This window comes from Tenrec ecaudatus, chromosome 9 (genome assembly GCF_050624435.1).
Source record: "Tenrec ecaudatus isolate mTenEca1 chromosome 9, mTenEca1.hap1, whole genome shotgun sequence".
In the NCBI taxonomy this organism is placed as follows: Eukaryota; Metazoa; Chordata; class Mammalia; order Afrosoricida; family Tenrecidae; genus Tenrec; species Tenrec ecaudatus.
In genome coordinates, this window is record NC_134538.1 from 48,327,515 (window position 1) to 48,340,631 (window position 13,117).

The window sequence follows — 13,117 nt, forward strand, 5'->3', positions numbered from 1 at the left end:
CTGTAACCTTCCTGCGTTCTTCTTAATTGCATGTGCTGTGTGAGTCTGAAGAGAAATTTATGGACTAGTATCAAACTTATGGGCTAATATCAGATTTATGGACTTGATCTGGACTGGGATGGGCTGTTTTCTTGATATACAATTAGCCTTTTGATATAAATCTCTTGCTTATACATATATGAGTGTCTCTGGATTTGTTTCTCTAGTCAACCTAGTCTAACTCATTATGGTACCTTGGGAGTGGGGTGCTAGAGACACAAATCATAGAGATGGAGAGTGGATGCTCACTTGACTTCTGCTTTATGGCAGTTTTTCTTTGGCTAGCTGGAAGTTAAATATGACCATACAGTTGACTGGGTGGTTTTATGGAAAAGACAAGGGAAGTGAAGGTTTTGTTTCCTAGAAGTTGTTTTGCTTATTCTTGTTTGAAATGGTGAGAATGAAAGTGATAAATGCAAATTTTGAGCTTGGGGAGCACATGGCCCCTTGAACTTCTCTGAGACCATGTGCTTAGTCAAAATGGTCAGCAGAAGGCCCCACACTAGCTCGATGCAGTCAGAGGCCTAAGACCATCCTGCATATGAATGGGACAGTTTAGATAAGGATTGAATTTGACTTAAAAATTGAGTTTAGGATCTGGCTGCACTAGGTTTATGCTGTTTTCTTTTGCCTACTGTTATTGATACAATGTGTGGCAGAAATGATTATTGGGAAGGAAAAATAGAGAGTTTGTGAGCATGCTTGCCTTCAGCCATTAAATTGGATCTTTAACTGGGTGTAGGACACCCTGTAAAGAAGTTCTTTGAAAAGATACTCCTCACTCAGTGCTTTGAGTGCTCCGGACATTGGCACTGAAAAAGATTTGCTGAGAGAGCTGTTGACAGACTGAAGGAAAAAAGGAACCCTTTGGCTTTTTGAATTCTGAACTAGTGGTTGGTGCTTGAAACTAAAAAAATCTGGAGCAGGAAGGAACTCTCCTCTGTAGGACTGAACACTTAAAGAGAACTTGAGGGCAGCCTGAATTGCTTGCTAGGTGACCACCTGGATCCACATGTTGAGTGGAAGTAGGAGAAACGCAGCCATAGAGAGAGGAATTGAGTCTGACCACTAACACCCATGGACCTGGTTCACAGGGACTAGAGAAGATGAGAGCGGGTTGGCTGGTCTGAAGTTTAGAGAGTTGTGCAGAACCTTAGCCTATGTCATGACCTAGACCAAGGGGGCTAGGGTTGTTGAGAATTTTGATGGGGCCTGTGGTCAAAAGGCGAGGCAGCCTGTGGGCGCCCTGGTGAGGCTAAGTGAGGCGGCGTCCCACATTGAGTTGACCAGACCCTGACTAGATGAAGATGAGATTTTTAAGCCTGTGAATTGGTGTATATTGCTGTAGACTTTATGGATGGCCTCTCCTGATTTGACTTTGCTTATGGATGCAGACTCACAAGGTTCCAAATGGAATAAAGATTCTTCACATCAAAGAACATGCTTGTCTCCTCCAGAGCACTGGGTTCACATAAGTAGACAGTACAGAAATTAGATACCCAAAATTGGGGTGACAAAGGTATTTAGTTAGGCACTAGATATGATTTTATTATTGTTTTGTTTAAAAATCATATAAGTGCTATTTCAACACAATGGGGAAAGAAGGAAAGTGGAGGGAGAAAAGGGGTGGGAAGACAATGGCACTAGGGTAATAGGGCACTAACCCACCCAGGAGGAGAGTATTGGCTATGTCTCCACAGAATTGGGAGTGTGCATGCAGACCCCACCATGGCGCATCAAACCCTGAGGGCAATGTAACCACATGGAGCAGCTCATGAGCAGAGTGGGCTACAGAGCCAGCCCCAATCAGAACCAAACTGACCCTTTCCCTAGAAGTATGTGTTACAGAGGACAATATAAAACCTATAGGTTGGGGAGAGGGGCCTGCCTGCCATGCCCACAGGGAAGCCAATGAAGAAGGAAAAAGAGAGAGTGAGGGTCTAGACCCCATATTGGCACACCAAGCCTGGAGGATGATGTCTCTGCATGGAGCTGCTAAGACACTGAGTTAGTTTATAAGGAGAAGCCATATGGACCTACCCCGATGCAGCCCTGGGTGCTGGAGCACCTGTGTGGAGATCCCTGCCAGCACTGAAATGTTTACACATTCACTGACTAGGCTTTCTTCCTGCAGTTGGCATCTTAGTGTGTGTGTTTTGTGAGATTGAGGAGGACTTTGTGTATTAGTGTTGGACATATGGGTTAATGTTGGACTTGTGGGCTTGGGCAGCACTGGGTTGGGATATTTTCTTGATGCACACTTAACCTTTATATAAAACTCTCTCTTGTACATGAGTTTCTGTGGATTTGTTTCTTTAAAGTACCCAGACTAACACATTATGGTACCTTGGGAGTGGGGTACTGGAGAAACAAATCATTAGATGGAGAGTAGATGTTTGTTTGACCTCTCGAGACATCTTGTCCCCTCACTGGAGCATACTGCGACAGAGGCCAATGCTGGGGACACACGGCAGAGAGTTAGTTCAGTCTAAACCCCCCACAGTAGGTGAACCAAGAAGGGAACAAAACAGATCAGCAACAGGAGCAAAACCAAGCCACAAAGCACCTGAGGAGCTCCCAAAATAGACATCAGGCTAGGAGGGGGCAGTTCCCAGAACTCTCCCAGGACCACTGGGGAGATAGTAACAAAGTTCAGTGGACAGGCCTGGAATTAGGTATGCTTTTTTGGTTTTGTTTTCCTAGTAAGTATCTTTTTTTCTTTTGATTCAATCTTTTTTTGTCTCCGTTATTGTTGGTTTTACCTACCTACAAAAGATAGGCATGGGAAGGAGGCTCAAGGAGAAAGCAATGGACTGATGGTCCCAGAGGGATTTGGGGGAGGAGGAGGCAGGGGCAAGGGAGCGGTGAGCAAACAACGCCATAGCCAGGGGAACAACTAGGGAATGAAAATCAACAACGAGGACATAGAGATCCTAGCGGTGCTGGAGCAACAGCAATCTGGCTGAGAGGAATTACTAAGAGGGTGAGCATGATGGTGGGGCAGGATGAAGGTAAAAGGAAACAGGAAAAATCTAGGAAGCAAATATATGGATAGAGGTATAAACATAGGTGTGTACATATATAAATTAATTCATAAAAATAGAGGTATTGGCCTATGTACATATATTTAAATGGTAACTAACAGATAGTGGAGGGACTTTGGGCCTCTGTTCAATCCCTGCCTCAACACAAGAATACTTTGTTTTAACAAACTGGCATTCTGTGATGCTCACCCTCCTGGCACGATCGCTGAAGACAAAATGGGTGCATAAGGAAATGTGGTGAAGAATGCTGATGGTGCCTGGCTGTCAAAAGATACAGCATCTGGAGTCTTAAAGGCTTGGAGGTAAACAAGTGGCCATCTAGCAGAGAAGCAACAAGCCCACATGGAAGACGCACACCAGCCTGTGTGATCATGAGGTGTCGATGGGATTGGGTAACAGGCATCAGAAGACTACAAACATATAAGAAAAATATTGTTGAGAGGGAGGGTGCTTGGAGCAAGACCCTAAACCCATCTGTAGACAATGGGACATCCCCTCATGGAAGGGTCACAAGGATGGAATGAGTCAACCAGGGTGCAGTAAAGCACTGATGAAACACACAATATTCCTCTGGTTCTTTGAGGCTTCCTCAGCCCCCACTATCATGACCCCAGTCCTGCCTTTCACTGAGGGCTAGACCAGAGCATGTACAAAGGTACATTACAGGTAAGAGATAAGAGCTCATGATACATGTTATCCAGGAACAGGAATGGGAGTAGTGATACCAGGAGGGTAGGGGGAAGATGGGGAGGAAGGGGGAACCAATTGCAATGATCAACACATAGTTGCACACACTCCCCCACCCCCAGGGGACGAATAACAGAAACCACGGGAGAAGGGAGACAGTGGACGGTGTAAGATATGAAAATAATTTATCAAGGGGTCATGAGGGGGGCAGGGAGGGAAAAAAAGCTGATACCAAGAGCTCAGATAGAAAGTAAATGTTCAGAAAATAATGACAACATATGTACAAATATGTTTGATACAATTGATGTATGGATTGTTATAAGGACTATAAGAGCCCCTAATAAAATGTTCATTTAATAATAAATTTACATATGTCTAAAGAGTGGCGTAAAGGTGTCAAGTTGACCAGGGGTGGTCTGTGGTAGTTACATAATTTCATGTCTGCTTGATAAGTAAGTGCAGGGGTGGGGTCTCGCCTATCAGTCAGGTCATAGCCTGATGCTGCTGCTTCCTGAGCGTGGCCTTCTCATGATTCTGGGACCTTTCTCGCTTGCTGTTTCTCCTTGTTGACAAGACACATTGAGCCATGTGGAAACCTGAGCCAGCCTTGTAATGTTTCCCCTGTCATTGGCTTCACAAGACTTTTCATCCACTGGCCCGTGATCTTCCTGCATTCTGTGTCATTGCATGTGAGTCTGAAGAGAGATTTATGGACTAGTATCGAACTTAGGGCTAATATCAGACTTACAGACTTGATTTGGACTGGGCTGTGATGTTTTCTTATTATACAATTACCCTTTCATATAAAGCTCTTTGTTACACAAAAAACAAACTTTATATGTATGTGAGTGTCACTAGATTTGTTTCTCTAGACAACTCAGCCTAACATACCAAACAAAGAATTGTTAATAACCTGTGAAATGCAGATAACCCAACTTTGCTTGCTGAGAATGAAGAACACTTGAAGCATTTACTGATGAAGATGAAATCAAATGATTATTGCACTGGGAAAATCTCCTCAAAAGATCTCTTTAAAGTGTTAAAAAAACAAACAAACAAACAAAATATATTCTTTGAGGACTACGGTACATCTGGTCCAAGCCATGATATTTTCAGAAGCCTCATATACATTTGAAAGCTAAACAGTGAATAAGGAAGACTGGATACAAATTGATGCCTTTGGGCTATGATATTAAATATATTATGGACTGTTAAAGAACAAATACTTTGTACTGGGAGAAGTACAGTGAGAAAGCTGCTTAGAAGCAAGGCTGGCGAGACTTCAGCTCATGTACTTTGAACATGTTATCAAGAAGAAGGAGAAGGTGAACAAAAAAGAGGCAGGCCCTCAGCAAGATGGATGGACACAGTGGTGGCAACAGTGGGCTCAAACATAGCAACGAGGGTGAGGGTGGCGCAGGACTGGGAGTCACTGAGTCAGAACAGACTTGATGGCACCTAGCAGCAACACTGAGCAACTTTTCACCTGCTTGTGGAATATCCTCTTAATCCTTTGCCCATTTTAAAAATGCATTATTCAGGAGCCCCCTAGCACAAGGAGCTAGGAACCACCCACCCCACCACAAACACACACACACACACACGACTAACCCTCCCAAGAAAATGAAATAAAATGGTGAAAAAAATGCATTGTCTAATTGATAGTGGGCACTCATTAAATACATGTCATCATCTCTTCTTCCACAACTTGACAGCAGGATCCCAATCCCATCACTTCATGATGAACCCTGCAGCTCTGGCAGCCCAGGACTTCTCCTCCTGAGAGGTCACAACCTACCCCTTCTGTCTGCATCCACCAGCCCCCGCTCATGTCCCTTGTTCCCCAAGCCCCTGTCTCATTCATTTTGAGGATTCCTGTTCCCTTTATCTGTCTTCGGTAACCTGACCAAGTGTCTATTTGAGAAACTGTGTGTGCTCATGCGCAGTCGATACAGCACCTGGGTAGTGGCTCCCTTGCTGTTGTTTTCCTTTCTTTCCGGACGACTGTAAACCCATCTTCAGAAACGGTCAGCCAGGGATGGCAGGTGTCCTTGTTTAGGTGGAAGTAGCTACCTGTGCGGGGAGGGAACACACAGCAAACAGCCCAGCCAATCATTGCACTGGGTTCTGTGGGGAAGGGCCTAACTGCGCCTTGCTGGCTGATCTTCCTGTCAGGCTCATAGACCTGAGCAGTGCATAAGAATAACCACACTAATAGTGACGACCAATCCCACTACCACCGAGTCGATTCCCACTCCTACTGACGCTATAAAGCCCAGTTGAACTGCCCCTTTTGGTTTCCCAGGCCGTGACTCTTAATGGGGGCCGAAAGCCCCGTCTTTCTCCAGATTCACTCTGCGGCTTTGGCAGTTGGCAGCCCAGCCTGTGACCCGCCATGCTACCAGGCCTCCTGATAAGGACAGTTGACAGAAGAGGAGAAGGCAGGTGGCCATACTGCGCGATGAGAGCTGGGGTACGCAGTGGTTGGGAAGAACCATGCTGCGCTGCTTCCAGAGGATTGCAGCCTCGGAAACCCCCTGGGGCAGGTCTACCCTGTCCTCAGAATCGTGGGCTCCACAGCAGCGAGTTTGGGTTTGGGCAGGGCGTGGGGGTTGTATTATGCTAAACAGTTTGCAAATCTTATATCACTCCTTCTCCCCAGTTACCCCTGGAAACATGATTTCCATTTTGTAGATGAGGAAACCGAGGGAGAGGGTGGTTACAGAATCAGCTGGTTAATTCAAAGGACTCAATTTGGGCCTTAAGCTCCTCTGCCTCCAGTAGTGCTCTTAAATGTCACAGGCTATTAATGTGGTGCACAGCCCAGACTCGAACCTGCCCGCTACAGGAAAAAGGCACTAGAAACCAAGGGAATTCTTAATCATCCAGTTGACAGGGATTAGCAAAATTTAACTTCCACTCAGGAATGGAGCTAGTTCACTGCCAGGTGGGTTTCCAAGAGATTAACTGTAGTAGAAAGCCATCTGTCTCTCACAGAGCGGCTGGTAGTTTCACACTGCTGACCTTGCAGTTAGCAGCTCAACTCCTAACCACTACTCCACTAGGGCTGCCCCACAAAAACACCCTCCCTGCCCATGAGTTGGTTCTGACTGGGAACCTACAGGGCAGAGTAGGATTCTGTCGGGGTTCCCAGGTTGCAGTCTGAGCCAGCCACTCAGCATTTACTGCCTGCGCCTCCAGCGCGCCATCTTCTGGACAGAAGTCTTTGTGGGCCGTCAGCCAGGCCCTTCTCTTTCGGATGCTCCAGAAAGGGCGCCCTCCCCTCTTCTCACTTCTAAGAATCTCAATCGATAGTTCACAGCATTGCTATTAAACCACTCACAACTATTTCCACAGCTTGGCACCACTGGACGTTTGGTCCACTGTCGAGCTGGCTAGCAAGGGCGAGGTACATTCCCACCTTAAAACCGGCCTTCCGTCACTGCCTGTTCGCTAGGCCCAAACAAGAGCCATTTGGGACATGCAGTGGGTTTGCTGAATTCACATTGATTCATGTTCTTTTCATAAATATACTTAAACCATTACCTGAACAAATAGATGGCCTGGTAATCAAGAGCTGGCTGTATGAACCTCTTTCTCTGTGTCCTCTTGTACTGAGTTTGACATTTCAACCCACCAAGTCAGCACAGGAAATTAGAGGTGCCAGCCAATCCTGGCACTAACCCCACCAGCTTTAGCACCTTCCGTGGCCATTTCATTTGATCCCTCTAACTGTGAAGGGGAGGTAATAGGTCACTCTCCTGTCAGCTTCCTGGCATCAGAGGACATGTGACACCAGGTTCTGTAGTGAGATTCCAGGCAAGAGGACATTGTCCCCTTAGTTCAGGGCCAGCCTCGCTGCTTCTGCTTCTCACCCACATGGCCTGTGCTGGCCTTGCTCTGTGGGGCATGGGCAGCACTGGCTCTCTGTAATGAGTCCTGGTGAAGCTCAGAACCTGGAGACACAACAACTCTGGAAGAACGGGAAACAGGTGCAATGTCGCCGGCCCTGTCTGCTAACTCACCACTGACACAGGAGATATGCCAGTTCTGTGACATGATGATAGCCAGTGACAAGCTGAAACTAGGGATGTGAGTACCCACTAAGCCACACCACTTGTCATCTAGTTGATTCACAGTGCACTGCTCCACGGGGCTTGCAAGGCTGCACCTTTCAGAAGCAGGTTACCAGGCCTGTCTCCTGGGTGGGCCTGAAGCACCAACCTTTTGGTTAGTAGTTGAGTGCTTAACCCTTTGCGACACTCAGGGGCTTCTGCTGGGACCAGACAAATTTACATTAGGCCTGTGGGTAGGGAGATGTTGGGTTGACAGCCAGAACTGGGAGGTAAGTCAAGGCCAATGACTTCCTGGGAATTTCATAGAAGTCTCTTCTCAGGAGTGGTGTTCAACCTGTTGGAGATATGAAGTGACAGGGCCATCCACGTCTAGTGTGACAAGTTTAGTGTACTTGAGGGGTATAGAGAAAGAAGCACAATAGTTTGGGGTCAATGAGCTTTAAGTTCTACTACTTGTTCAGTCACCAACTTGCTTTGTGATTTGGACCTTCAGTCTCCCCATCTGTGGAATGGGACCACAGGATCATGATGACCCCTGAGCTCCTCTGTCCAGCCTTCCTTGCTCTGTGTCTATATCCGTGTACTCTCATCTATTTCTACTAGAACTGGCTGCATGGTCAAGGGCACAGACCTGTGGTATGGATGGTGGCAGGCTTGCTCCTGGCGCTGGGCCCACCCACATTGAGGGCTCTCACGTAGAGTGTGTAGGTCTGCCTGGGCTGCAGCTGTACCAGGGCCTCGCAGGTTGGGATGCCCACAACAGACCTGTGTGAGGAAGCAGAGCCGCAATCACCATGGGGCTGGGGGACCTGGACCCTTGGACTCAAGCTCCAAGCATCTCTTTTGAAACTGGGATATTCAACTCACTTTCCTGCCCCTACCCTCTGACCCACAGTAGCACAGCCAAGAGTGTAGCCTTCTGTCCCCTCCCACTTTTCTCCCTTCCTGGTTACTTATGATTGTGCCTGCCTCTCCTCCCAGGCTCCCATCCTAGTTCTTCCAGCACTTCATGTGTTTTGATGGTGGTCAGAGGAGGCCTGCAAGCTGTAGAATCTAATGAAGTTCCTTCTATCTGTTAGGATCAAAAGCTCTCTGAGGGCAGGATTGGAGTCCAGGCCCCCAGTCCATGCCTATAAATAAGTGACTCTGATCAGAGCAGACAGGGCCCATTTGAAAAAGGCCCATGATGTCAATCCCTTGGCCCCCAACTCTTGGGAAGACTTCAAACAGTCCTATGAAAACATTCAACCTGTTGACGGGGTGGACTGACTCGTGGCGACCCCACATGTTATAGGGTAGATCCATGTGGATCACCAGGTCTTTCTTCTGTGGCCCCACTGGGTGGGTTCAAAACACACATGCTTCCGTATCAGCCGAGTGAACTACCTGCTCCACTCCAGGTTCTTTACCAGGTTGTGCACCCAAAATTGCTCCAGGTGATATTCTTGTGGTTGCCAGCAATTTCAGTTTGGTGGGAAAGAGGAGTCTTCAGCATTCATGCATTTGTTGTGTTTTTTTTGTCTCCTTTTCCCCAGGGCTGTCAACTCCACAAGGACAGGAAACTAGTCTGTCTGGTTCACCAGTGTCTGCCCAGGACCTGGCACTGTGGAGGCACTAGATACTTGTTGAGTGAATGAATGAATGGTAAACTTCAGTTGGGATTAAATAAATAAATAAAGCTGAACTTTAACCTTTTATTCATTCGCTCATCTTCATTCATCTTTAAGAAAAGCATTGTGGCAACTTTCCAAAACTAACTCCAAACCAACCCCTCTCCTGGTGCGTCTGTCCTGACTCCAGGGACCCTGGAGGACAGAGCAGCACTACTCCACAGGGTTTCCAAGGCTGTCACTCTATGGAGGACCCTGGTGGCTAGTGGTTACGCACTAGGCTGCTAACTACAAGGTCCGTGGTTTGAAACCACCAGCTGCCCTTGGGGAGAAATGCAGGGCTTTCTACTCTGGTAAAGATTTACAGTCTAGGCAGTTCACAAGGGCAGTTCTGTCCTATGTGGTCGCTATGAGTCAGAATTCACTTGATGGCAGTGACTTTGGCGTCTTTAGGGAAGCAGACAGCCCCAGCTGTCTCCTGCAGAGTCAGCAGTTGGTGGTTTTGAGTGGCCATCCTTCCGGTTGGTAGCTCAGCATTTAAACATGGCACCGCCAGGGCTCCTTTCAAAAAACCCAGCAACCTAAAATGAAGCTGTGTCCTACACTCTGACTTCCTCTCCACGACTTCAGACATTTTCTAAGTCCTGGTACTGAATCAGGTGTCTGAAGCCTCTGATGCCCTTGTGACTCACTCAGTGACCCCCGAGGCTTCTGGCGTTTCTGCTTGGGTCAGCTCCACCGTGTAGGAGTCCACAGGATTCAGGTTCCCGGAGTCCCAGGAAATCAGCGCTGCCTCTTCACAGCTCCTTATTGCCGTGGTTTTTATGATGGGGGAAGAAGGCGCTACAGGGGAGAGAGAGGGAGGTGAGCAGCTCTCTGTTTGTATGTGGCATTTTGTTCAAGCTAAGGACAAACATCACAATGCCCTCCTCTGCCCCTTGACAGAATCGGAGCAATAAAAAGCAAGCCAGGGACCACCTTTCAGAAGCTCCTGGAGCAGAGAGGCCGCTGCTGTGGGATGTGGAGGCCGTCCCCACGCATGGCACCCCTGAAATAGGTCAGAGTAGGAACCCTGGTGGTGTTTTGAGTTAGGCCTTATTAGGTTGACTGTCAGGTCAGTGACTCAAGCCCACCAGCTGCTCTGAAGAAGAAAGAGGAGGCTGTCTGCTCCTGTAGAAATTTCAGTCTTGGAAACTCTAAGGAACAATCCTGCTCCATCTTACAGAGTCGCTGTGAGCTGGAATGGACTCATCGTCAGGATAATCTTTATGAAGCAGGCTTGTCTGTCACACGTTTCACTCGAGGTGACAATAGATCCAGCCAGCTCGAGCCATCGGTTAGCAGTGCAGTGCTGCACCACTGTGCATCCGGGCGCTTTGGAGGCTGGTTGCAAGGTTCAAATGGAAGTATGACCTCAAGTTGTTGAATTTTGAGACCAACCATGAGAAAATATCTCTGCCAGGCCAGCTGTAATAGACTGAACTATGCCCTCAAATAGATGTTGGAATCTTAACCCCTGTTCTATACTGTTTGGAAACAGGGGTTTTGCGACATTAATGGGCTCTAAATCTAGTCACTTCTGAATTATACAATGAGTAGGTCAGACAGAGAAGCGCATGCCTGCTTGGGGAAAGGCAGGTGGCAGGTGAGAATGACCAAGGAACCTGGGAACATCCAGGGCTAGTGACAAAGGAGGAATCGACACGACTGAGACACTGATGGGCTTCCAGACTCTAGAACTTGGAGAAAATTAATTTCTGTTCCTTAAAGCCCCAGCCCCCACACCCCATGACATTTGTATTATAGTAACACTCGAAAATGAATACCACAGGCATCAGATTACTTTTCTTAAATGAAATTTAAAAGAGTTGTTCTTTCTGCCCTTCCAAATGAATTAAAACCCTGCATGTCTAAACCCGGTGCCCCTGTGCCCCTGTGATGAAGGCCTTGCTCCAGAAAACAAGTGGCCACCTTACCTGTCATGTACACTGCACACTCACTGGCTGGGCTGGTGCCAGCCCTGTTCCGAGCCGTGACCCAAAATTCATACTGGGTATTTGGTGTAAGGTTTGTTACTGAGCAGTATGTTTCTTTGACAACCACTGTAAACTCTGAAAAAGAAAAGGAAATAAAGATAGGAATTCAATCCTAAAATTGGACAGAGGGGTCTCAAGTTCATTGTGGGGATTCCTTTGTAGGAATTTACAAAGCTGGCCCCACGCCCCTCCTGTTCCTGTGTGTGCACCTGTCTGCATGTGACTGTCCAGCTAGCACCGTGGGCAAGGCCTAGTCATGTGACTCACTTTGGCCAATAGGACACCAGAGAGCATGCTGCAAGCAGAGACTTGGAAAGGGTTAGCACATAGGGGCTGGTCCTCTTGCTGCTAAGAACTTTTCCACCGCCATGCCAACAGGGCCACCTGCATGCTACAAACCATGAAGCACTTGGCTACGAACCAAAAGGTGGTTCAAGCCCCCAGAGGCGCCCTGAAGGAAGCCTAAAAATCATCACTGAATACTCAATGGAGCATAGTTCTACTCTGACACACGAGGTCACCATGAGTCAGCCTTAGTGGCGGCGGGTGTTGCTATTGCCGTTGCTTTACCACATGAAAAAGACCAAGTCAGCCTCGGTTGCCCAAGTTGCCCTAAACATCCCACCTAGCAATGTATGGCTATCCTAGGTATCCGGCACTAGCCAAGGGGACCCAGTCCTCTAAACAGTCTAGCCCGCGCACAGAAATGTACCAAATAAATGTGTGCCCTTTTAAGCCATACATTGCATGCTCAGCGATATGGCTACTTAGACTATTGCCGCCATGCGGCACAGCTAACTGATGTAGCCGCAAACCACCTAGGCTCTTGAAAGGGAGTAGTACTGTGTCACCCCACCCTCTGATATCAGTTCCTTAGTATCGGCGATCTTCATGGATTGCTAGGCTACAGACCCAGTGCAGCGGCTTCTGTGTGTCTACAGAGGTGCCAACAGGGTTGATTCACGGCAAAAAACTAAACTCACTACCATTGAGCTGATTCCAACACACAGTAGGGGTTTCCAAGACAGGAACTCTTTACAGGACTAGAAAGCTTCGTCTTTCTGCCTCAGAGCTGCTGGTGGTTTCAAACTGCTGACCAATGTGTAACCACTACACCACCAGGGATCCTGTGATAAATCAGGTCTGATTTCCAGGTTTCCTTTACTCATTCTGATTAGCCACCTCCACTGCCCCCACCCCCACCCCTCATCATGACTTCACCTTACTCTCCAGTTTTCTTCAAGGATCCCCGTTCTTCCTGAACCCTGAGAAGACACTCTGTCCTTACCTTCTGGTATTCAGCGTGCTGCCTGCATGGCTGAGCATCCTGAGTGGAGCTCTCTGGACAGGGAGCCTGCAGAGTCTACCCTAAGTCACTGCGTCCCTCTGCAGTTCGCCTCTCTCGGGGCCTCAGCTGCCTCATCCATAGAAATGGAGCTCTCTCGGTCTTTTCCCTGGAGTCCTGTCCCCACTCCATGCACAGGCTCAAGTCCGGCAGGCTGGCTTTAATCTCTGGCCCCTTCAGACGGGCAGCTGGGACTCGGGGGTTATCAGACCCTTCCTTCTCAACTTCTCTACAGTAGCCTGGCTTCTTGATTCCTGGGTTGGGGAGGTTTACTCCAGCC

At 47.8% G+C, this 13,117-nt stretch overlaps 1 protein-coding gene and 1 long non-coding RNA gene across 4 annotated transcripts in view; one reads left to right on the forward strand and one right to left on the reverse strand.

Moving 5' to 3' along the window:
- The window catches only part of LOC142456785 (uncharacterized), a 34,864-nt gene that overhangs the window by 13,512 nt on the left and 8,235 nt on the right, over nucleotides 1-13,117 (forward strand). Inside the window, exon 3 of one of the 2 annotated variants that reach the window (XR_012786098.1) lies at nucleotides 6,103-6,242. The exons of the other annotated variant lie outside the window; for it this stretch is intronic. This is a non-coding gene — a long non-coding RNA (uncharacterized LOC142456785). Of the gene's footprint in view, nucleotides 1-6,102; nucleotides 6,243-13,117 lie in introns of those variants that run through there. 2 annotated transcript variants of the gene reach the window in all.
- Nucleotides 1-13,117, reverse strand: part of FSD2 (fibronectin type III and SPRY domain containing 2) — a 34,350-nt gene that overhangs the window by 4,350 nt on the left and 16,883 nt on the right. Inside the window, exons 7-11 of one of the 2 annotated variants that reach the window (XM_075558044.1) lie at nucleotides 11,433-11,567; nucleotides 10,149-10,299; nucleotides 8,478-8,611; nucleotides 5,729-5,843; nucleotides 4,613-4,624 (exon numbers count right to left, since the gene is read on the reverse strand). In XM_075558044.1, coding sequence (XP_075414159.1) covers nucleotides 4,613-4,624; nucleotides 5,729-5,843; nucleotides 8,478-8,611; nucleotides 10,149-10,299; nucleotides 11,433-11,567 — 547 coding nt within the window. The remainder of the gene's footprint in view (nucleotides 1-4,612; nucleotides 4,625-5,728; nucleotides 5,844-8,477; nucleotides 8,612-10,148; nucleotides 10,300-11,432; nucleotides 11,568-13,117) is intronic. The other variant, XM_075558045.1, reaches the window with a different exon arrangement.